At 43.5% G+C, this 21,954-nt stretch overlaps 1 protein-coding gene across 9 annotated transcripts in view; it reads left to right on the forward strand.

Annotated features, from left to right (window-relative positions):
• The first annotated feature begins 409 nt into the window (after positions 1–409).
• The window catches only part of ZCWPW1 (zinc finger CW-type and PWWP domain containing 1), a 34,156-nt gene continuing 12,611 nt past the window's right edge, over positions 410–21,954 (forward strand). Inside the window, exons 1-12 of one of the 9 annotated variants that reach the window (XM_044232972.1) lie at positions 410–1,050; positions 1,152–1,170; positions 8,017–8,075; positions 8,731–8,948; positions 9,367–9,445; positions 10,719–10,806; positions 11,102–11,259; positions 11,476–11,598; positions 18,807–18,923; positions 19,678–19,798; positions 20,429–20,504; positions 21,102–21,206. In XM_044232972.1, the coding sequence (XP_044088907.1) occupies positions 8,051–8,075; positions 8,731–8,948; positions 9,367–9,445; positions 10,719–10,806; positions 11,102–11,259; positions 11,476–11,598; positions 18,807–18,923; positions 19,678–19,798; positions 20,429–20,504; positions 21,102–21,206 (1,110 nt within the window). In that variant the 5' untranslated portion in view covers positions 410–1,050; positions 1,152–1,170; positions 8,017–8,050. Of the gene's footprint in view, positions 1,051–1,151; positions 1,171–4,236; positions 4,319–8,016; positions 8,076–8,730; positions 8,949–9,366; positions 9,446–10,675; positions 10,807–11,101; positions 11,260–11,374; positions 11,599–18,806; positions 18,924–19,677; positions 19,799–20,428; positions 20,505–21,101; positions 21,207–21,954 lie in introns of those variants that run through there. The other 8 variants (XM_044232971.1, XM_044232970.1, XM_044232974.1 and 5 more) reach the window with 8 other exon arrangements.

Consider the following 21,954-nt stretch of genomic DNA (forward strand, 5'->3'; position numbering starts at 1 on the left):
AGGGGGCGTGGCCAAAGGATGGGGGTGGGCCTCATGAATTATTCATAATTCGATCGCCGCCTCCCCCCCCCTTAGAAAGGCTTCCGAGGGAACGGAGGGGTGAACCTGAAAGTAGAGGAAGGGAAAGAGAGGAGCGTACAGATAGTTTTCCTACGAACTGTTCTCAGTAAAATACCATAAGTCATTGTAACTCACCCCCCTGGGAAATATTCTCTGCTGAACTGAAAAAAAAAAAAAAAAAGGCACTAAAACAGCCGATGTTGTCCAACTTCCTCTTCCCCCGAAATGGCCGAGTCGTTTTCTTGCTCCTCCGCGTAACCCCGATCGCGATCACCTGGGGACACCACGCCCTCCTCTCCGCATCCACACCCACAGCCCTGGCACCAGCACCTCCTCCCACCGCCCGACGCCTGCGCGCGAGCCCCGAGCCCGCGGACAGCGACCAGACGCCCACCACGGCCACCAGTAGCGCTACATTCACTACCACCACCGCCACCTCGCACGCAGGCCCTCCCAAACACACGCCGCCTTCACGCAGCCTTATATAAAAAGGAGTGTGGGCGGGGAAGAGGGTTCGGCCTGCTTTGGTCCCCCTGCTTCGGCCAATGGGAAAGAAGCTATTCGGCGCCCTTTTCACAGGGTGCTAAGGTGCTGCGTTCTCCCTGCCAACAGTGCCTGGGGAGTGTGTCCTGTGGCAGAGAAGAAGGCGGGAGAAGCGAGAGTTGGGCTGCGGATCGTCTCAACTAAAATATCAAGATAGGGCGCGAAGGATCTAAAAGGAAGAACAGGAATCAGGAAACGAAAAGAGGAAGGAAAAGGCCGTCTGGAGTAGAGAGAAAAGTTAGTAAAAGAAAGACGCGCTTCATGAGCGATCAGGCGCTGCTTCTGCTGCCTAAAAAAGTGAAGCCACTGAGGATTATGGGATTTGTAGTTCTACGGGGCATTCGGTTGGAAGATGGCGGAAGTAGCAGCTGCGCAAACGCAGAAGCAGCTTTAACTGCGCATGAGCCCCAGTCCTGGAAGCCCGCCGCCGGGGTGGCAACGCCGTTAGTGCGTGTCTTCACGCCTTTCCTTGGTGGTGGGGGTACTGGGTCGGGGTTGGAGGGTTTTGCAGAATTGCTGCAGTGGCTCATTCTGCTCCTTGCCTTTAGGTCCTCCTTGTTCCAGAAGGTAGCTGGCTCTTCTCCGGTTGCACATGAAAGTGCTAGGCGCTGCCAGTCCTCGCGCCCGTCGCCTGAGGAGTTTTCTCTTCAGGACGACAACGAGCTCTTACCCCTCCTTAGAATCCTTACCGCAAACCTGCCCTCAGCAAACAGACAAAAGTGACCCAATATTGTGGCGGGCGACGACGGGCTGAGCGGGAATGAGGATGCTGTTGGCTCCCCACAGGGTGTGGGGGTGCGGGCGGGCAGCTGAGGGGAAATGATCTCGTGCGGGGGGTTCTTGAGGTGGAAGAGGGGCCAGCAAGCCACTGTTCTATCCACTGAGGGGAGTGAAGGACTTTTGACTCTGTGGTACCTTCGCTCGTTATTGCCGTCCTAGGAGCGAGTTGGTGAGAGAAAAGAGCGGGGAAAATGCGGATCCCCAGAAATTTTTCCCTCTGGGTTCAAAGGCGAAATTAGGGCTTTTGCTGTTCCAGACCTCGGCCCCTTGTTGTGAGGGGAGATGGGACAGGGATTGGGGGGGTTCGTGGCAATGTGCTCTTTTAAGTGAAAACAACCCAGAAAAGCGACTTAGAGGTCGGGAACGGGCACCTTGTGAAAGTGTTGCAGCCGCAGGTAGCAAGAGCCCGAGTGAAATCAGCGCTCACGAAGGAAAACCAGTATTTTGGTGCTGAGTGGCCGTATCTTTGCCCTCTGAACGAATAAGCTTCAGTGCATCATTAATTTATCTTATTTATTTATTTTTAGGGAGAGAGAACTTTTTAAAAGATTATTTATTTTATTTATTTGACAGAGATCAGGAGTAGGCAGAGAGGCAGGCAGAGAGCGAGCGAGCGGGTGGGGGGGAGCAGGCTCCCCGCTGAGCAGAGAGCCCGATGTGGGGCTCCATCCCAGGACCTGAGATCATGACCTGAGCCAAAGGCAGAGGCTTTAACGTACTGAGCCACCCAGGCGCCCCTCATCATTAATTTATTGATAAGATTTTGTATAGGGTTTAGTTCAGGTAGTTACCACAGTAGGTGTCTTGTTAGCTATGGGCAGTAAAGGTAGCTGGAATCTTGTTTTTATCTTCTTTCTTGAGAAATTATGCTTGCTGAGGGGGGAGGTGGGGAGGAGGAAAGAGTTAACTCCACTATGGTTGTTAATGGGAACATGAAAATAAGCAGGAGTCCAAATGCCATTAAACATTGATGCCAAAAGACAATCAGACTCTAGCTTAAAGGAGATTTTAAAGTTTTCCAGGCTCAGTGGAGCCTGTGCAGACTGTGCGTCTAAGGACAATTCTGCAGGGTTTACATGTATTCTCTTAGACCAAAGATTCCAGGAATGATAGAAAGAGGGAATAATTGATAGGAGAGAGGAATTTGTGAGTACTTTCTAAATGGGGGGAAGAGGGTTAAGGGTTTCTGAAAAATATTGACATGACTGAATTGTTACGTGGCTACATCAGTTCTGAAGCTTCTTGGTCTCAGAACCCTCCTATACTTTTGAAGTTATGAAGGATTCCAAAGATTGGTTTATAGCTACATATATAGCTACATATATTTTTACAGCTATTGGTATAAATATATTAGAACTTGAACTGAGAACATTTAAATTATTTAACTTTAAAATAACAGTATGTTATAATTAATAATAATGTGTTTACATGAATGACTTTTTTTTTTAAGATTTTATTTATTTATTTGACAGAGAGAGATCACAAGTAGGCAGAGAGGCAGGCAGAGAGAGAGAGAGGAGGAGGCAGGCTCCCTGCCGAGCAGAGAGCCCGATGCGGGACTCGATCCGAGGACCCTGAGATCATGACCTGAGCCGAAGGCAGCGGCTTAACCCACTGAGCCACCCAGGCGCCCCTACATAAATGACATTTTATAAAAAGATTTTATTTGTTTGACACAGAGATCACAAGTAGGCAGGGAGGCAGGCAGGGAGAGAGGGAGTAGGGAGCCTGATGTGGGACTCGATCTCAGGACCCTGGGATCATGACCTGAGCTGAAGGCAGAGGCTTTAAACAACTAAGCCACCCAGGCGCCCCATAAATGACATTTTTATGAAAAACATATTTTCCCGAATGAAACTTTAGTGTGAAGAAGAGTGGTGGTTTACATTTTTGCAAGTCTCTTTCATGTCTGGCTCAGTAGTAGACAGCTAGGTTTTTATTTGTTTCTGAATTCAATCTGTTATGATATCTTGTTTTGGTTGAAGTGTATGAGAAAATCCAGCCTAACATGGATTAGTAGTTGGAAAGGGGAGGGGACCCCCAGGGGTCTTTGGATCACACTTTGAGAACTTCTGAAGGAGATGATTTCATCTTAAAATCACTGTCATGATGCTTAGTGTTTTTTTTTTAAAGATTTTTTAAAAAAGATTTTATTTATTTATTTGACAGACAGAGATCACAAGTAGACAGAGAGGCAGGCAGAGAGAGAGGGGGAAGCAGGCTCCCCGCTGAGCAGAGAGCCCGATGCGGGGCTCGATCCCAGGACCTTGGATTTTATTTATTTATTTGACACACACAGAGAGAGATCACAAGTAGGCAGACAGGCAGGCAGAGAGAGGGGTGGGGAAAGCCGGCTCCCTGCCAAGCAGAGAGCCTGATGTGGGGCTCGATTCTAGGAGCCTGAGATCACAACCCGAGCTGAAGGCAGAGGCTCAACCCACTGAGCCACCCAGGCACCCCATGATGTTTAGTGTTTTAAGTGAAAGAAAACTTACTCTTTTTTGGAACACTTCATTCACCACCTTTTGGTTCCCTTCATTTGTTATTTCCAAGTTCTCTTCCGCATTTTCACCCTTCTTATGTTGAGTGGGTAGGATCTGATTAATGGAATTTTATTTTACTTCCATACTTAAAGCTCTATCGGACCCCCCCCCCCCAATCTGAGGTGAAAACAGAAACGAAATAAAACCCAAAAACCCTTCAGATGTTATTCCTGGCTCCAGAGCCCCTGGTCATTTAGTAGCTGGTCAGATGAAAGTTGGTGGTATTTTGTGTATTTATTAACTATCTGGTTTTTAAAAAAATTTTTTTTTCTCTCTCTGCACTACATTTTAATATTTCTTATTGTGGAAGAAGAAAATTCATCTGAAACAGAGGAGCAGAGACTTGAGTTGTCTGAAAGGGACTTCTTGGCTTTCCCTTCTCTGTTGATCAGGTTAGGTATTTTCTTTAATGTTTTTCCTCAACCACACTCTAGATTAAGGGGAATTAACAACCCCGGGGCAGCAGCTCTTTCTGCCCATGGGTCCTGTCCCTGTGCTTTAATAAACCGCCATTCTGCACCAAAAAAAAAAAAAAGATTAGGGGGAATTATATAATACTGCTTTTAAATTTACTGTATCTTATTAACAGTGATCCACGATTTTAGACAGTTGGTTGGGGCGCCAGTAACACACTTTGGCCTAGAGAGGTCAGTATAGGTTTAGGTAATGATTTGAACCTAAGTGCTGGAAAATTTTGCATTTTTAGGTGGATCAAAGCACTCTATTTTATTTAAAGAATTTGGAATTTAAAAAATCACTTTTGATGTGGTAACATTGGCATATAATAAAATGCTAGCAATATGCAAGGGGTACAGTAAAAATCTCTCTTCTACCCCCAGCCACTGAGTTCTACTTCATGAGACATTTTTGTCAGCTGCTTATGTATTCGTCCAGAGACAGTTTATGGATATACAAGCATATTATGTAAATGCACATTTTAAAAAATCAAATGTTGTCATCTCAAATACACTAATTTTCATTTTGCTTTCTCCATTTAGTATAGCTCACCTTGTAATTTATATTACCTTCATAGGGACTTCTCATGATCTTTTTTGGAATTCTGGAATCTGGGAGAAGTGTTTGTCATTTGTGGTCAAATTAATATTCATTTTACAGCCTATCAGTTTCTAGCTTCTATGTAGAATTATCAAGAAAGAAGACCAATTTTCTGTAGTACTTCTCCCCCAATTTCCCGCTTGCCTTTTTTTCCTAGAGTAAATAGACTTAGGGGCTGGTGGTGATGAGTTATGATGGAAATAGTGAGGAAATGTGCTCCTTGATACTAAAGAAAAGTAGTTGCTACAGAACTGCACACCTGAATTATTCACATTTACAGAAGTAAGACAGGGAACAAAAAAATAACCAAAGATAATTTTTTTTTTAAATATTTTATTTATTTATTTGACAGAGAGAAATTACAAGTAGATGGAGAGGCAGGCAGAGAGAGAGAGAGAGGGAAGCAGGCTCCCTGCTGAGCAGAGAGCCCGATGCGGGCCTCGATCCCAGGACCCTGAGATCATGACCTGAGCCGAAGGCAGCTGCTTAACCCACTGAGCCACCCAGGCGCCCATAACCAAAGATAATTTGAAAATACACTTAGCCATGTTGTACACATACTAAGTCAGGCCCCCAATATCTTTTTTTTTTTTTAAGTTTTTACTTATTTATTTGATAGAGAGATCACAGGTAGGCAGAGAGGCAGACAGAGAGAGAGAGGGGGAAGCAGGCTCCCCGCTGAGCAAAGAGCCTGATGTGGGGCTCGGTCCCAGGACACTGGGACCATGACCAGAGCCTAAGGCAGAGGCTTAACCCACTGAGCCACCCAGGTGCCCCTACCCAATATCTTTTGAATTTATCTTGGGATCTAGGGGGAGGAACTCCATACCCTGATCAACTGATTGTTCACTATAATTTGGTCATTTGAGGGTCTTAAAACAGTCAAATCCTTTAAAGGGTTGTGTATCTTTTATAGAAGATCCATTTAATGCTGCTTTTGGGTCTCTTTATATTGGGAGATGGCATAGTTGGAAGATTGAGTTTTAGGTCCAGGGCCTTCAAGTTACTTAAAACCATCAGTGAGAAATGAAATCATTGAGCAGAATAGATGTATTATTTATTAGTAGAATTTAGAGGAAAAGGCCTGGATTCATCTTGGCTCTACCATGTATTAACACTGAGGCTTTGGGCAAATCCCTTAATTGCATTTTGCATATTTTTTCCATCTGTAAAAAAGGGGAGCTGGCACTTTGTGACCTCTGTAAACCCTCCCAGAGCTACAATGCTTATTATAATTGTTATAAAAATAAGAATGGCTTACATGTGTTAAGCCTAAAGAAAACTGGGTGGAAGGGTTATAAGAAGTTTAGGCTGATAAAACTAAGGGCATTTTTCTTCTAATTACTGAGTAGAAATAGTCTCAATAGTGAAAAGCAAATTAGAAAATAATGTACAAATTACTGCAATGTTACAAGATGAGTCTTGGCACTCTGCTAGACAGCAAATGGCTTATGGCTGTGTGCAGATACTGATCTCTTTAGCCTTTGATATGGCTGGAGGTCCCCCTACTCCCAACCCTCAGTTGTTTACGGCTGTGAAAAGCCTGATCATTTTACTCCAGAATATCTGAAATACAATTTTTGGGGTATTTCAGTATGTATTTTTAATAGATGCTTTCTATGTGTACTGTGATATTAAGATAGGTTTGAAGCACTGAATTAGACTGTTGGGATATAGCATGCTGTAGATAATAGTGCAAACTTTAACATCAGGTGGGTTCAAATCGATTATCACCTATCGATTACCTATTATGTCTAAATCCCTCTAAGCCTCAATTTCTCCAAGTGTAAAAAAGTACAGATCTCATAAAATTAAATTTATAAAATTTATATATGCCATCTTATTTAAGTAAGATTAAATCTTATTTATTAAATAAGATTAAATCTTATTTAATTAAATAAATTAAATTAATTAATTAAATAAGATGACATATGTTAAGGGTAAAGAATATAGCTGGTGCTCAGTAAGTGTCATCTATTATTATTAGTCACAATTATGGTAGTGATAACGAAGCATACTGATGTAGTATAGAACATCTGAGTAGATGGCTGTAGGATATAGATTGAAGGTGTTAGATTCCTATTACTAACTTCCCTGGGGACCTCTGCTGGTTGCCAGATCTTTTTGAGCCATGAATTGAGAGAGATTGCCAGAATTCAGCACACTGGAAAATTTATTGGACTAGGAGATCTAAGTAAAGGGCATATAAAGAGTATAGTGATGTTAAAAAGGGGGGTTTCCTATGCATAGGGACCTCTGAATTAGGTCAGAGAATTGCCAGATTATTTGTGTGTTAAGTATTTAGGAGAACCTTGTGGGATGAGTTTATGCTTCTGAAGAAAACTCTAGCTAATTTTTTTTTCCCTTGGTGTCTAGTGTAACTTCCTTGTTCCTGCTTCTCCTGCCACTACAAGTCTTTCATTTCGTACAGCTTCTCTGAGCTACTTTGTATCTTTTAGATCAGATGCTGCCCAATTCACGAAGTTGAATAAAGCCAATAAGATCTTCAAAATTTCCTCAGTAAATTTTTTTAAAAGATTTTATTTATTTATTAGAGAGAGAGAGAGAGATCTATCACAACAAGTAGGCAGAGAGGCAGGCAGAGGGGGAGGGGGAAGCAGGCTCACTGCTGAGCAGAGAGCCCAATGCGGGGTTCGATCCCAGGAGTCTGAGATCATGACCTGAGCCGAAGGCAGAAGCTTAACCCACTGAGCCACCCAGGCACCCCTGAATTTTTTTTTTTTTTTAATGCATCGCTACCATTATCATTTCCACTGTTGACTAGTGTCTCCCTTATGTTGGACATGACGCTAGGCACTTAAAACACTAGGGATTGCTGTTTATCTTTAAAACAGTAACTCTCATTATCCTCTGGCATGTGATTGGCACTGAGAAGGCAGAAGTATAGTCAAGAGGGCAGAAAATGTAGTTCAGGAGTTCCAGGCACAGAGCCTGAGCCCAAGAAGACAGAGAGAAGAACGTTGAAAATCATGTTCAATTGGAATTCTAGCAGTTACTTTCCTTTTTCTAACAGAGGCACAAACAAAGCGTAGCTTCTGAGCTGAATAATGACATCGTTGCAAAGCAAAGAAGGTGAGTCCAGAGTAAAGGAGGTTCACGTTTTGTACGTTTTTCTCAGTTTTCCCTTTTTCCTCTGTCTTTGGTCGTCTCAATGCCCTTCCCACCAAAGGGAAGCTCAGTCCATATATAGTTTGTTAAAGTGCATGCAAAAAAAAAAAAATATATATATATATATATATATCTTTTCTAGAAACTTTGAGTGAAACGTATGTGACTTAGAAGCAGTCCAGCTCAGAAATGTAGGAGCTCATAGGGCGACAAAAGGCATTTTAATATCTAGAACACAAATTTGAATGTGGTAAATGCCACCAGAGAGGCAGGAAGTGTTGTGGAAACTCAGAAGATAAAAGATATTACTTATACCTGGGAGGGTCAGTGTAATTTTCTTTGCTGTAGTAGTTTGTTTTCTTTTTCTCCCAATCTTTCTAATCTCCCATAAAATTCTATTTTAAGTTAAAATGAGCAAATTCCTAAAATTTCCTTTTGAATAACTCATCTTCTTGAATCTTGGGGGTGGGGTGGGGTGGGAGAGGAGAGGCCTGGTAATCTGATTATGTTAAAAGCTCTCCGGATAATTAGGACAGGGCCAGTCAATGGGCAGTGCAAACACTTTCTGTGTTAGACTCTATATTTTATAAATCCCATTGGATAATCAAATTTCTTTCAGCATGTGGGAAGGGGCCAAAGAAAACCTTTGCCCCACCTGCACCAAAATTGCATAGCCTGATGTGCTATAGCCCTAAACCACCCAAAGAGGACACTGTGGGGATCAGTTTCCCAAAGGCCAGGTTAGAGAAGAAGGAAGAGAAAGCAACCACAGAAAATGGTCCAAGCAGTGAGAATAAAGGAAAACCTCAAGACAAGCAAGTAGAGAAGAAAGAAAAGGTATCATTCTCATTGATGGGCTCTAGTGGGACAGTTTCGCCTAGATATCCAGACTAGACAATCTTTTATGTAGGGGAACTTGCAGTTTCTTCTTCCTTTCTTGGGGCTTCTATTTTCTTCTCAAAGAGGTAGAATAAAAAATCTTGATGAAAGCCTTTAGCTTGAAATAATGGTAGGGGTCGAGATGGGATGGAGGTAAGAGTAGAAGTGGTCAGAGACTTTACAAACTTTTCCTTTTCTTTGACTCCTTTATTCTTAGGAAATCTGGGGTAGAGTTTATAGAATCCTTAGGGACATTGACTTCATGCTTGCAACCTTGCAAACTTACTGCCTCATATAAAGGCGTCTTCCCTGACTTGTCAGAGAGGAAGTCTGGGGAAAGATGAGTGGGTTTCCTCCTCTGCCCTTGTCTCTGCAGGAAAGATCAAGTCTCACCAGTGCAGAATTTGAGGAGATTGTCCAGATTGTGCTACAGAAGTCCCTCCAGGAGTGCTTGGGTATGGCTTATAGTAAGAGAAGAATTTCAGTTAGACAGACTGTTATCTGAGGGGTAGAGTAAGTTGACAGCTTTTCTCCTTCCCTCCAGTTTCCTAAGTAAGGAAATACTAGATGGAGGTTGAAATATTTTTATTTATTTATTTTTTAAAGATTATTTATTTATTTGACACAGAGAGAGAGATCACAAGTAGGCTGAGAGGCAGGCAGAGAGAGAGGGAAGCAGGCTCCCGCTGAGCAGAGAGCCTGATGCAGAGCTCGATCCCAGGACCCTGAGATCATGACCTGAGCCGAAGGCAGTGGCTTAATCCACTGAGCCACCCAGGCGCCCCTGAAATATTTTTAAATAGTTTATCTATAGTATCTTCAACAGGACTATAGCTAAACCACCTTAGACAGGAGGTGTAGACTCTTAGAAAAGTGAGCTACCTTGACTTGAATATAAATACAGTCTCAGATTTTTTTAAAAAATGTAACTTAAATTCCTTTTTACATGTTTACAATCTACTTAGAAAAGATAATTTGTATTTCTCAGATTGGAAGAATTTAGTTTCCATCTACTCTTGTATATTTCTGTTTCCAATACTGTTTTAACATATGCTCAGGGATTTGACTTTTGGAATAAAGTACTCTGTAGTAGGCCCTGAGCACTTCACCATATGATGAGGAGAAGGGGAAGGGGAATAGTCTGACATTTTTAGCTATTCTTAAATGTACTTCTTCTTCTTTTTTTTTAAAGATTTTATTTATTTATTTGACACAAAGAGAGATCACAAGTAGGCAGAGAGGCAGGAGGGGGTGGGAGGGTGGGGGGGTGGGGGGGTGGAGCAGGCTCCCTGCTGAGCAGAAAGCCTGATGTGGGGCTTGATCCCAGGAGCCTGAGATCATGACCCGAGCTGAGGGCAGAGGCTTAACCCACTGAGCCAACCAGATGCCCCAGAAGTACTTCTATTCTTAGACAAAGTTTTAGGAACAAATTATATAAAACACAATATGTAAAATTTCTGGTCTGTACACAAAATAAAATTGACATTACCTGGTTATCCCTGGAAAGGCTTGCTGAAAGATACAGATTTGTAGTTTTTTCCCGAGAATTTAAAGACTTAAAGTTCGTGATATGACAAAACCCCAAAGGTGGAGTCTTCCAGACAACAGTGGAAGACATTTTAGTGAAAGGCTGCTGTTTGGAAATAACGGAGTCAGTATTTTCTTAATTGCTTCTCTGCTTATAGAATTTTGTTTTGAGAGAGATGGGATCTAGCCTTGATTTTACAGAGACTTCCTGTGCCCAGCCCATAAGATGCACCCAGTTAGACAAGGAACCAGGAATTGCTTCTTCTACTGAAAATGATAATGCTGATGGGTAAGTTTATCCCAGTGAGGCAAGTCGCTCACAGGGTGCACTTAGCATTGGTACGTGGTTATCTGGCTGTCTAGTCATTCTCGTATCTCTATGGATTTCTCTCAGCTCAGAGGAGATACCTGTTTGAATTGGGAAAAATAGGCAAGTAGATGGGTAACATGACCTCAGGAGGCCTTAGAGAGCCTGGGATTCTTTTATCATCCTGACTTTTACCCTTGGGTTCTTTTCAAAAGGAGGGTATGACAAATTCCTCCTTTTTTGCCTTTTCATTAAAGAAAGAAAATATTATTTTCAGAGAGAGGGTAATGGTACCTCATATTCTAGAGATTTCAGCCACTAAGGAAACTGGAGTAAGCTCTGTGATAAAGACATCTAAGCCAGGCCAGCCAGATCCTGTCCCCTCTGAGAAGAAATTCAACAGAACTTCCCTAAGCAAAGGAAAGAAGGGAGCCCGTAAGTATAGTCAGTTGTACTTTGACTCAAAGTACATCTGGCTCAAGAACCTATGGCATGGAATCAGGGAATGGGATGGTGGGCAGGCAGAGAATCTTCAGCCCAGGGCTTGAAACTATTAGGCTATGATTCTTTTTCATTATTTCACCGGCCCTTACTATCTACGGAGATTCTCTTCATCTCCCTCCCCTACAATGTTTTGTTTTGTCTTCCCAGAAGATGACAAAATGGAAAAGGCCCAAAGTACACACGCGCAGAGACAGAAGGACCAACTGAAAAAACTAGTTCAAGATGATTCTCAGACCAGGAACCAACAAAAAGGAGAAGGCAGTGGTTTCGGTGAGCTCAGCATGATTTGGAAAACGTACCTGGGCTTGAAAATCGAAGCTAGAGATGGAGAGAGGCAAGGGTTAGGTTGCTGGAGGAACTTCTGCAAAGTCTGGAATTTATCTCTCACAGCTACTTGTCAGGGATATCCGCTGTGGAAGAGAAAGATTTCATTAATTCAGTTATTCAGCCGTATAATCCGTAGTTGTTGGGTGCTTACTGTATACCAGGAATTTTATGAGGTGCTGAATGAACTCAGAAGAAATTGTTCTACGCCTGTTGGAAGGAAAACGGGCTTGTGAGGAAGGCAAACAAGAAAGCTGCAAGTCGGGAGTAGATCTGGAAAAGTTTCCATGGAAAGATACTGTTTGAGCCATATGTCAGAATTATAATTTAGTCAGGTGAACTGAGGTGGGGTTGGGAGTCAGAGTGAGGCAGAGTTATGGAGGAGAGCTAATTGTTGTAGCTTTTGGGTGTGTGTGTGGGGGGTAGGAGTTTGTAGGGGGAGATAAGGCTAGAGGCACGTAAGGGCCAGATCATAAAGGGTTTTACATATCAGGCTAAGGAATTTGAATTTTATTTTAAAAGTAAAGAGGAACCACTGGCATTAAATAGGGAAAACTTGGTAAGATTTAGTATTTTAGAAAGCTCACCCTGCCACACAACTAGACCCGTAGAAATAGTGATCCAAGTGAGGAAGATAGACAGTAGCAGTGAAGAGGAAGAGACAAAGTTGGGATTTTTAGGAGGAAGGATCAGTAGGATATGGTTATCAATTAGATCTGGGAGGTGAGGAAGAGTGAAGTCTTCGGGATGATCCTGTTTTCTGACCTGAGTGGCTGAAAGAACCATCATTTGAAATGGAGGCTATAGAAGAAAGAGCACATTTCAGATGGTGAATTCAGCTTTGGACAGTTAGGGGGGTCTGTGATGAGCTTTAACATCCGAGAAAGAGGTCTGGGCCGGGAATACAGGTTGGGAATCTGGATGAATTCTAAGATGAAGACATGGAGTGCAAAGAGAAAAGTGACGGGTAGAAACCCCATAATTTCTAGGTGGAACATAACGTTTGGGCTTGAGCAGAGAATGAGCTGCATGGGGAGAAAACGAAGAACTAAGAGAAAACTTTTGGAGGTGGAAGGAAGTCTAGGAGAGTAGGATATCACAGAAACCAGGGGAGGAGAGAATTTCAAGAAAGAAGGAGTGTTTATCCTTGTCCAGTGCTGCTACAGGGACATCAAAGAGGATAAAGATTTGAAAATGCTCAGTGATATTATAATTAGGACGTTACTAGGGTCTTGACTAGACCACCCATATGGGTTGGTGAGGGTGAATTGCCAGTTTAGTTGGTTGAAGAATAAGTACTTTTTCAATTAGTTGAGATGTGAAAACCAGGATAAAGAAAATGGTAAATAGAGGGGAGTGGATAGAGTTGAGGAAAGGTTTTTCTTTCTCTTTTTTTTTAAACTTTCTTTTAAAAGAAAGAGACTTGACCTGTGTGTCCTTAGTGTATGTATATGCCAAAGGAAAATTGTTTATGAAGAAGGAGAGGTTGGGATGACTGGGTGGCTCAGTGGGTTAAGCATCCAACTCTTGATTTTAGCTCAGGTCTTGATCTCGGGGTTGTGAGTTGAAGCCCTGTGTTGGGCTCCACTCTGGGCATGGAGCCTACTTAAAAAAAAAAAAAGAAAGAAAGAAAAAGGAGAGATCGAAGGGAATGAGAAGAGAGCCACAGGCCCTATTCTTAGAAAGGACACTTTAGCCTTTGAGATTAGAAGAAAGGAAGATAAGCATGGATATAAACTTATTTATTCTTTTAACCATAGTTATTAATGCCTTATGTTCTATTCCAGGCAGCATGCTAGGTATTAGAAATACAGTGGTGAACAAATTAGATAATCCTTTCTTTCATAGAACTCATGGTTTTAGTGTATTAGGTAATAAAGAACTATAAGTTATAACCATGGTAATTTGGGGAAATTTTATTTTATTACTATTATTTTTTTAAATTAATTAATTTATTTATTTGACAGAGAGATAGAGCGCACAAGTAGGCAGAGCAGCAGGCAGAGGGAGAGGGAGAAGCAGGCTCTCCACTGAGTAGGGAGCCTGATGTGGAGCTCGATCCCATGACCCTGGGATCATGACCTGAGCTGAAGGCAGCCACTTAACCGACTGAGCCACCCAAGCACCCCTATTAATTTATTTTTAAAAGATTTTATTTATTTGACAGACAGAGAAAGACAGAGAGAGGGAACACAAGCAGGAGCAGTGGGAGAGGGAGAAGCAGGCTTCGTGCTGAGCAGGGAGCCCGGTGCGGGGCTCTATCTCAGGACCCTGTGATCATGACCTGAGCCGAAGACAGATAACAACTGAGCCACCCAGGAACCCCAATTTTGGGAAATTTTAGAATGAGAAATAAAAGAGATCAAATGATATGTTAATATGTTTAAATTTTTTTTTTTTTAAGATTTTATTTATTTATTTGACAGAGAGAGATCACAAGTAGGCAGAGAGACAGGCAGAGAGAGAGAGAGGAGGAAGCAAGCTCCCTGCTGAGCAGAGAGCCCGATGCGGGACTCGATCCCAGGACCCTGAGATCATGACCTGAGCCGAAGGCAGCGGCTTAACCCACTGAGCCACCCAGGCGCCCCAATATGTTTAAATTTTTGAAAATAAATACAGGCTTGCATCAAAAACGGACTTGTACGTACTTGAAAGAAAACTCTGAAAAAGAAAAAAAAAAAAAGAAAAAGAAAACTCTAGACGTCACACACGATAGTCCTAGGCAATAAACTGCTCTTGTTATAATGACATGGGAACGTAAGGAGCCGGAGGTGTAAGTCTCCTTTGGGCCGTTGTTGTTCTGGGTGGTGGTGGTTCATCTCCCTCACCTCTTGGTATTAGGGAAGGATTGGATTTTCCCTGGGAAATGGCAAGTCCATTCCTTTTAGGCAGGTGAGTTGAACTGTGATTGTCATGAATGTGTAAGTAAGCCTCTGGCTATAAACGGACTGGTCTTCCTGTTTCTTCCAGTTGCCAGGGACAGGCGAGTCCTCCTGGAGTAGGAAAGAGAAAGGGCAGTATCTGATAAACACAGTCCGTTTGTGTGAAGTGAGGGAAAAGAATGGAGTGTCCTCGCAGGAAATAAGGGAGACCTAATCAAGACTGGGCCAGTCAGGGAATGCAGCTGTAGGTAGATGGCCGTTGAGCTAAAATCTGAAGGAGGAGCAGGAGTAGGAGAGAGAGTTTAGGGAGAGTACAGTTTGGTATAATCCAGGCATTAAAAGGATCGTGATTGGAGTTCAGAGAGCAAGGGAAGCGAGGCGGGAAAGTGGATCTGGATGAATGTACAAAGTGAAGATTTTATCCTCCATGCAGTGGGAAGCCACAGACAAGTCCTCCCCAGGGGAGTGATGTCATCAAATTAATGTTTTAAAAGACTCCCTTTGGTGATTCACTGGAGAATGAAGTATGTAGGGACAAGAGTAGACGAGTGAGTCCTAGGATTAGTACTTCGGTGGCTTGGATGAGGATGATGAAAGTGGAAACAAAAGGGGATGGTTTTACGATATGTTTTAGAGGTGAACTTGTCAGAACTTGGTAATGAATTGGATATTGTGTGAGAGAGAGGAGAGAGTATGTTAAAGATGATTGGTTTCTGGCTTGAGCAGTTATGTGAGAGAAGGTGGGGAAAAGTGGAGGAAGAACACATTTATGGGATAAGATCAACCATTTGGGTTTGGGCCTGTTAGGTTTGAGATCTTTGTGAGACGTCCAAATGGTGATGTCGAAGAGCGAGGTGGCTGTGGGAATCTGGAGCTCAGAACAAAAGTCGGAAGTATTATACATCTGCGTATGGTCGGGTGTGGAGATGGGTCTCAAACCTGTAGGAATGGGTGAGCTTGTCTTAGGAGAAAGTGTAGCATAGGAGTGAAGGCCCATGACTGGGCTTTGGAACCCCAACATTTGGAGACTGAGTGGAGAAGGAGGAGGAAGCTGCCAGAAAGGGGGTGAGGGAGAGATGGAAGGAGGAGGGATCACAGAACCTAAGGAAACGGGTGTCCACTGAAATGCTCTTAGGGTATCTGTGAGTCTGCATTATCATAGAGCTGTGTCGTGAGCCTCAGCCTTCTGGAGCACATCATCCTCTCTTCTAAGTTGTTTGAAAGGAAACTTGAAAGAACTATGTGTTGCTGTCATTGGAAATTTTATCCCAAGCCACATAAATACCTAATTCTACATCATTAGGATGACTTTCCCCAATTCATTTGCTCATGAGTATTCATTATTTTCACACCAACCATTTATTTTATTGATCTGTGTTTATTTTTATGGTCCCTGGCCTCTTCTCCCCGTCTTTTTTGTAGTCTTGCTTGGTCTCCTCTGTAAACATAAAAAAACTATTATTGGCAGCTCTTTTTGTTTTGTTTTGGTTTGTTCTGGCTTTTTTGGATGGTATTGTTCTGTTTTTATGTATACAAAGTTTCCAGATTGTATATTATCATATCAAAGACACATGATGCCCAGCACATAGTGACCAGAAGAAAACCCTGGTAAGAAGCCAGTACAGGGTGCCTGGGTGGCTCAGTGGATTAGGCCGCTGCCTTCAGCTCAGGTCATGATCTCAGGGTCCTGGGATCGAGTCCCACATCAGGCTCTCTGCTCAGCAGGGAGCCTGCTTCCCTCTCTCTCTCTCTCTGCCTGCCTCTCTGTCTACTTGTGATCTCTCTCTCTGTCAAATAAATAAATAAAATCTTAAAAAAAAAAAAAAAGAAGCCAGTACAGAAGGTTCCAGCATACCTGGGCCCGCTGGGCCAGTGCAGAGCCCTGACACCATGTCCATCAGCCCAGAGGCAGGGCTGGCTTGGTGGGTACCTTCACAGGAGGTCTGTGCCTGAGCCAAGTCCATAGGGGCTCTCTGTGAATTGCCCAGCAGTATTCACCTCTAACTCCAAATCATAGTCTTTCTCTCTCGGTCCCTGTTCAACTCTCTCTGGTTGCTGAGGCAGAAGATAAAGATCTGTTTGGGCTGGGTGTTCTCACCATCGTGGGTTGGGGGTGGTGGCAGCCATGGGCTGCCCAGGAGTTCAGCATGGAAGAAGGGAGGCCCCAAGTGACCTGGCTGCCTGTCACTCACTGCAGGCCTCACCTACCAGCAGCAGTGGAGGCATGGGTCTCAGAGGCCCACGGTGGCTGCTGTGGTGCCACACACACATGAGTGTTCCAGGCTCTACAGCTGTCTCTTCAGACTAATGTATCATTCCCAACCAGTACTTTTTTCTTCAAAATAAAATAATTCAGAATGTGATACATAGTATGAGCTACTTTGAAAGGACCCAAATGTAAGTCAGCTGCTTCTCTGAGGGCTGATGGAAGGCATCCCTTATGCTTAGGCATGGAAGGTAAAACTTGACAGAGGGCAAGCGAACTTACTGGAGAAACTTATTGGTTGATATTAATTGTGATGGTATGGTGTAGACCCATGTGCCTGATAGTGTGACATTTCTCTAGCAATGCTCAGTTGAATGAATGTAGGCACAGGAAAGGTCGAATGTGTTCACTCAGGGTTGTGTTGGCCAGCTGGGTGGGAAGAAGGACAGAGGACAAGGGAGTTGAACCTCAGGAGTCAAACCTGAGTAAGTATGGTGAAGAAAGGAGGTCACCACTAGATTGGGTAGAAATTAGGTGCCAGTGGACTGGTGATCTAGATAAAATGAAAGTTCCTTAGCAGCCTTTGAGCAAGTGAGGCGAAAGGATGGGGCATTTTTATCAGGGAGGGATGCTTGGATAAGTGGTTCCGGGGTGTGTGAGGTCACCACGGATGACTGAGTGGGGCGTGCAGGAGGGGAGTGCATCATGGAAGTGAAGTGCATTGCTGAGGTGGCCTGGAGGAAAGGGTCAAGAAACTCAGAGAATGGGGTGCTTCTTTGAGGTACCCCTGTGAGAACAGTAGTCATCTGGAATGAAGGCAGGAGGTAGAGAGGAGGAGAAGGCTAAACCAGATGCCAGCATCTTCTCAAGGGGGACGAGAGGGCAGTGTAATCCCATGACATGGATCTCAATGAAGGAAGATTTTTTTTTTTAAAAGATTTTATTTATTTATTTGACAGAGAGAGACCACAAGTAGACAGAGAGGCAGGCAGAGAGAAAGGGAGAGAGGGAAGCAGGCTCCCTGCTCGGCAGGGAGCCCGATGTGGGACTCAATCCCAGGACCCTGAGATCATGACCTGAGCCGAAGGCAGCGGCTTAACCCACTGAGCCACCCAGGCGCCCCAAGTTTTTTTTTTTATAGGAAGGAGGATCGTAATGGTCTGGAAGTGGTGATGAGTAAGGGTGATGCTGACCCCACTTTCTGGCCTGGGGTGTGAGAGAGGGAACAGACTCCACGTTGAGGGCTGTGGGTGGGTGGGGTTGGGTAGGGGCATTGTCATTAGTGCGTCACCAGGATTTGAAAAGGAGATGGATGTTCAGAAAAGAAGTTGAAGATATGTGGACTTTTTGTTGCTCTTGTCTAGAATTCCACAGAACATAGTGGGGGAATTTAGGACAGAGAGAGGAGAGCCTTTGAGGGGCATTGAGTCAATTTAGTAGATTTGGGATAAAGAAAGCTGGGGATAAGGGTTTGGAAGTTAACGTATGAAAGGAATGCTTGGCCTCTGAGCAAGGCCTGAAGTGAATAGTTGGTTGAGTTGGTAGGCTTATCTCTGTGTTTTGGAAGGGGTTAAACTCATGGCTTTTGGTCCCAAAGACTACAACGTGGTGATTTGGTGACAGATAAATCAGCTGGGATTCAGATAGGAACTCTGGATGTTGTACACAAAAGAGATGCTGGTTAGCCCTTCAAAAGAACTTTTCAGTAGTGACAGGCCAGCAGAGAATGAGGCACTAGCCAGAAGGATGTTGGCCAGACTTTTCAAGAACTGTCAATACAGAAAACGCTCCTTTTCTCCTTGGGGGAAGGAGAGATTAATAGTTTGGCACAGGAGAAAGACAGATGTGTGAGACCAGGGGCCCGAATTTCGCTCTGCCACCAATTTAGACTGATCTTCGGCAAGTCGATTATCTTCTCTGAGCTTAGTTTTCCCACTTACAAATCTAGGACTAGACTAGTTGATTCCTAAGGCCACGTGATTTTGAAGATACATTGATTTTAGTTGGACTGAAGAAGGAAGGGCATATCTTTGTTTCATTTCAGTTTTTTTTTTTCCTCCTCACAGGTCAATGTCTTGTCTGGGTCCAGTGTTCTTCCCCAAACTGTGAGAAGTGGAGGCGGCTTTGTGGGAACGTTGACCCCTCAGTGCTTCCAGATAATTGGTCCTGTGACCAGAATACAGGTAGAAAGGACTGGAAATTTTTTTCTTCTTTTTAGTTTTTAATGGTTCTTCCCCTTTCTCTGTATGTATCCCTTAGATTAAAGATGTCATAGATGTAGTTATAATTCTAGGGGTCTCTGTAGTGTTTGGGAGAGAGGAAGGGATCATCTTGTCATATCAAGATGAATATGGCATAATGGGCTAGAAGCAGACACCCTGTAGAGTTATGTTGTGGGAATGGACTGGGATCTAAATGTAGATTCCGAGTGAATTCCCCATTCTTCAGTACTAGTCTAACCCTGTTGGTCTTGTTTAGATTGTTGGTATTGGGTTGGTGGATAAGAAGGAATATGGGGTATACGGGGGAAAGCAAGTGAGAGTGAATGTTTGAAACCACTAGAATGTTTGAAACCACTTGGAAGAGATTATGATGATCTAGCCCAGCCCAATTAGTCTTACAGATGAGATTACAGAGTCTCAGAGAAATGACCATCATGATGTTATGTAGATGGAAGCAGGGTGAGGTAATATGGGATATAGGCAGAAGTTTGGAATCTCTGTAAAGTACAAGGAGGCAGCACGCCTCCTCTAGCTGTAGTTGCCTTTCCTCCAGGGGTCTTTGTTCTTCCTCTATGCCTGTCTCCCACCATGCCCATCTCCCAAATGCCCTTTTGATTCCCACCTGCTGCATATTCTTGTCCTCTCTCCTGCCCATCCAGATTTTTCCCTGATGGCGTTCTTTTTCTTTCCCTTCATTCCTTCTCTCTTTTGCCAGACTCGAGGTATAATCGCTGTGACATCCCGGAGGAGTCCTGGGCAGGGCATGAGAGTGATGTCGCCTATGCCTCCTACATCCCAGGATCCATCATCTGGGCCAAGCAATATGGTTACCCCTGGTAGGGCACAATGGCATAGTCAGAGAACCCTTCATGAACTTGGAAGTGGTAGATTCAAGAAGAGAGGGAAGGAAATGTAGAGCACTTTTAATGCAGATGATACCTGCCTTAGAAAGAACATGGGATGAAAGAAGAGAGAAAGTACCAAGCCCTGGTGGGTTTGAAAGAATGCATCTTCTAGAGGTTTCACAGTGGAGGTGGTATCGCCCTAGAAAAAAAGTCTACCAATTCTACCCTGAGTAGGTAGAAAAAGGAAGGTGACTTTAAGTCATTGTTTAAACATTGAGATATGACAGGTATATAAAGTAGAGAGAATGAAGAAGGGTAGGAGAGTTTCTTCTTTAGAGATGTCCCTAATCAGAAGATTTTTTTCTCAGGGTTGATGGAAGGCCTATTCTTACTAGGAAGACTTTGAGCTTCTTTGTACACGATAGAGGTCACTTTAGTCATTTGGTAGACTATTCAGGGAGATCCACAAGGGGGTGATGTCCATCTTTGAGATCCTTTTTTTTTTTTTTTTGCAAAATCTATAAATCTATTTCCCCTTTCTATACATATGTATTGTTGAGTTTGTGCTGTGTTCTTCTAAACCCTTCCTCTTCTGTCCCTAAACCTGAGTGTCTTCTCCAGGTGGCCAGGCATGGTAGAATCTGATCCTGACCTGGGGGAATATTTTCTTTTTGCTTCTCATCTTGATTCCCTGCCGGTGAGTTTTCCTGGCTCAGGCCAGAGTAATGAGCAAATCTGTCCTATCAGGTGTACAGAGTTAGACATAGCCAGCAGACATCAGCAGAAATAGACACTTACCTAGAGTGACAAAAACAGAAATAACTACCCACATATAGAAATAAACTTGTATCTACTTAAATATTTAACCATTAGGGTGCCTGGTGGGCTCAGTTGTTAAGCGTCTGCCTTATGGTTCAGGTCATGATCCCAGGGTCCTAGGATCGAGCCCTGCATCAGGCTCCCTGCTCAGCTTCTCTCTCACCTACTCCCCCTGCTTGTGTTCCCTCTCTCGCTGTGTCTCTCTCTGTCAAATAAATAAAAATCTTTATAAAAAAATAAATATTTAACCATTACTAGGACATTTATGGTTCTGATAAATGTGCTTTGGTTAGGGTTTCTGAGGTCAGGCTGGAAGCAGCAGACTGAGGTGGACTAGTTGGATCAGGTTTATGGCATCAGATGAGGACCGGCACCTCCTTCCTTTTATGAATCCTCAGTTCTTCCACCACCTTTTCCCAAAGCAAGGAGAAGGACTAGAGGCCATAAGAAAACCAATTTTTTTTTTTAATTTTAGTCTAAATACCACGTGACATTTTTTGGAGAAACAGTCTCTCGTGCCTGGATCCCTGTCAACATGCTGAAGAACTTCCAGGAGCTGTCCCTGGAGCTAGCCAGAATGGTAAGCAACCCTTGGTGGTAATACAGGGAACCTGAAAACTGGATCTGTCCTTTATTTAACCTGATTTTCTCCCAGGGGAAGCTATGTTGGGAGAAAGTCCCACGTCTGATCAAGTGTGCAAGGGTGAAGTTATTCACGAGGGACTCTATTTTCTACCATTGTTGCAACAGGATAAAGATTTTTCTTAGTCTCCTTCCTTGCCTGCAGGCAGGGAGTCTTCCTGAAGAGGGCAGTTTTCTACAGTTTAGTCCAGTCAGGTGTGGCGGAAATGAGAGCACATACCAGCTCAGGGTTTCTCAGTCTTGGTACCATTGACATTTGGGGCCTGATAATTCTTTGTTGTGGAGGCCTGTCTTATATATTTTAGCATGTTTAACAGCATCCCTGGGCTCTTCTGGCATCTAGCCAAGGATGCTCCTGCCCCTGGCCTCAGTTGTGACCACCATAAAAAATTGTCTCTAGACATCACCAAATATCTTCTAGGAGGCAAAAACCTCCCCTGGTTGAGAACCAATGAATGAACTAAATAATGTTTCCTGCCTATAAGCTCTTTAGTTTCAACCAGCCTTAAAAATGAGCATAGGCCCGGCCCCTCTGGGGGCCTTAAAAAATCAGGCAGTATTAAACCAAGCATCTGGATTTGAAGAAGTTTGTGAGAAGCTTGAGCTCCCTTAATCTTGCCTCTCCAAATGTACATGGGATTTACTGTGGAGAGGACACCAAAATATTGGTTGACTGTATTGCTAGC

This window comes from Neovison vison, chromosome 14 (assembly GCF_020171115.1).
Source record: "Neovison vison isolate M4711 chromosome 14, ASM_NN_V1, whole genome shotgun sequence".
In the NCBI taxonomy this organism is placed as follows: domain Eukaryota; kingdom Metazoa; phylum Chordata; class Mammalia; order Carnivora; family Mustelidae; genus Neogale; species Neogale vison.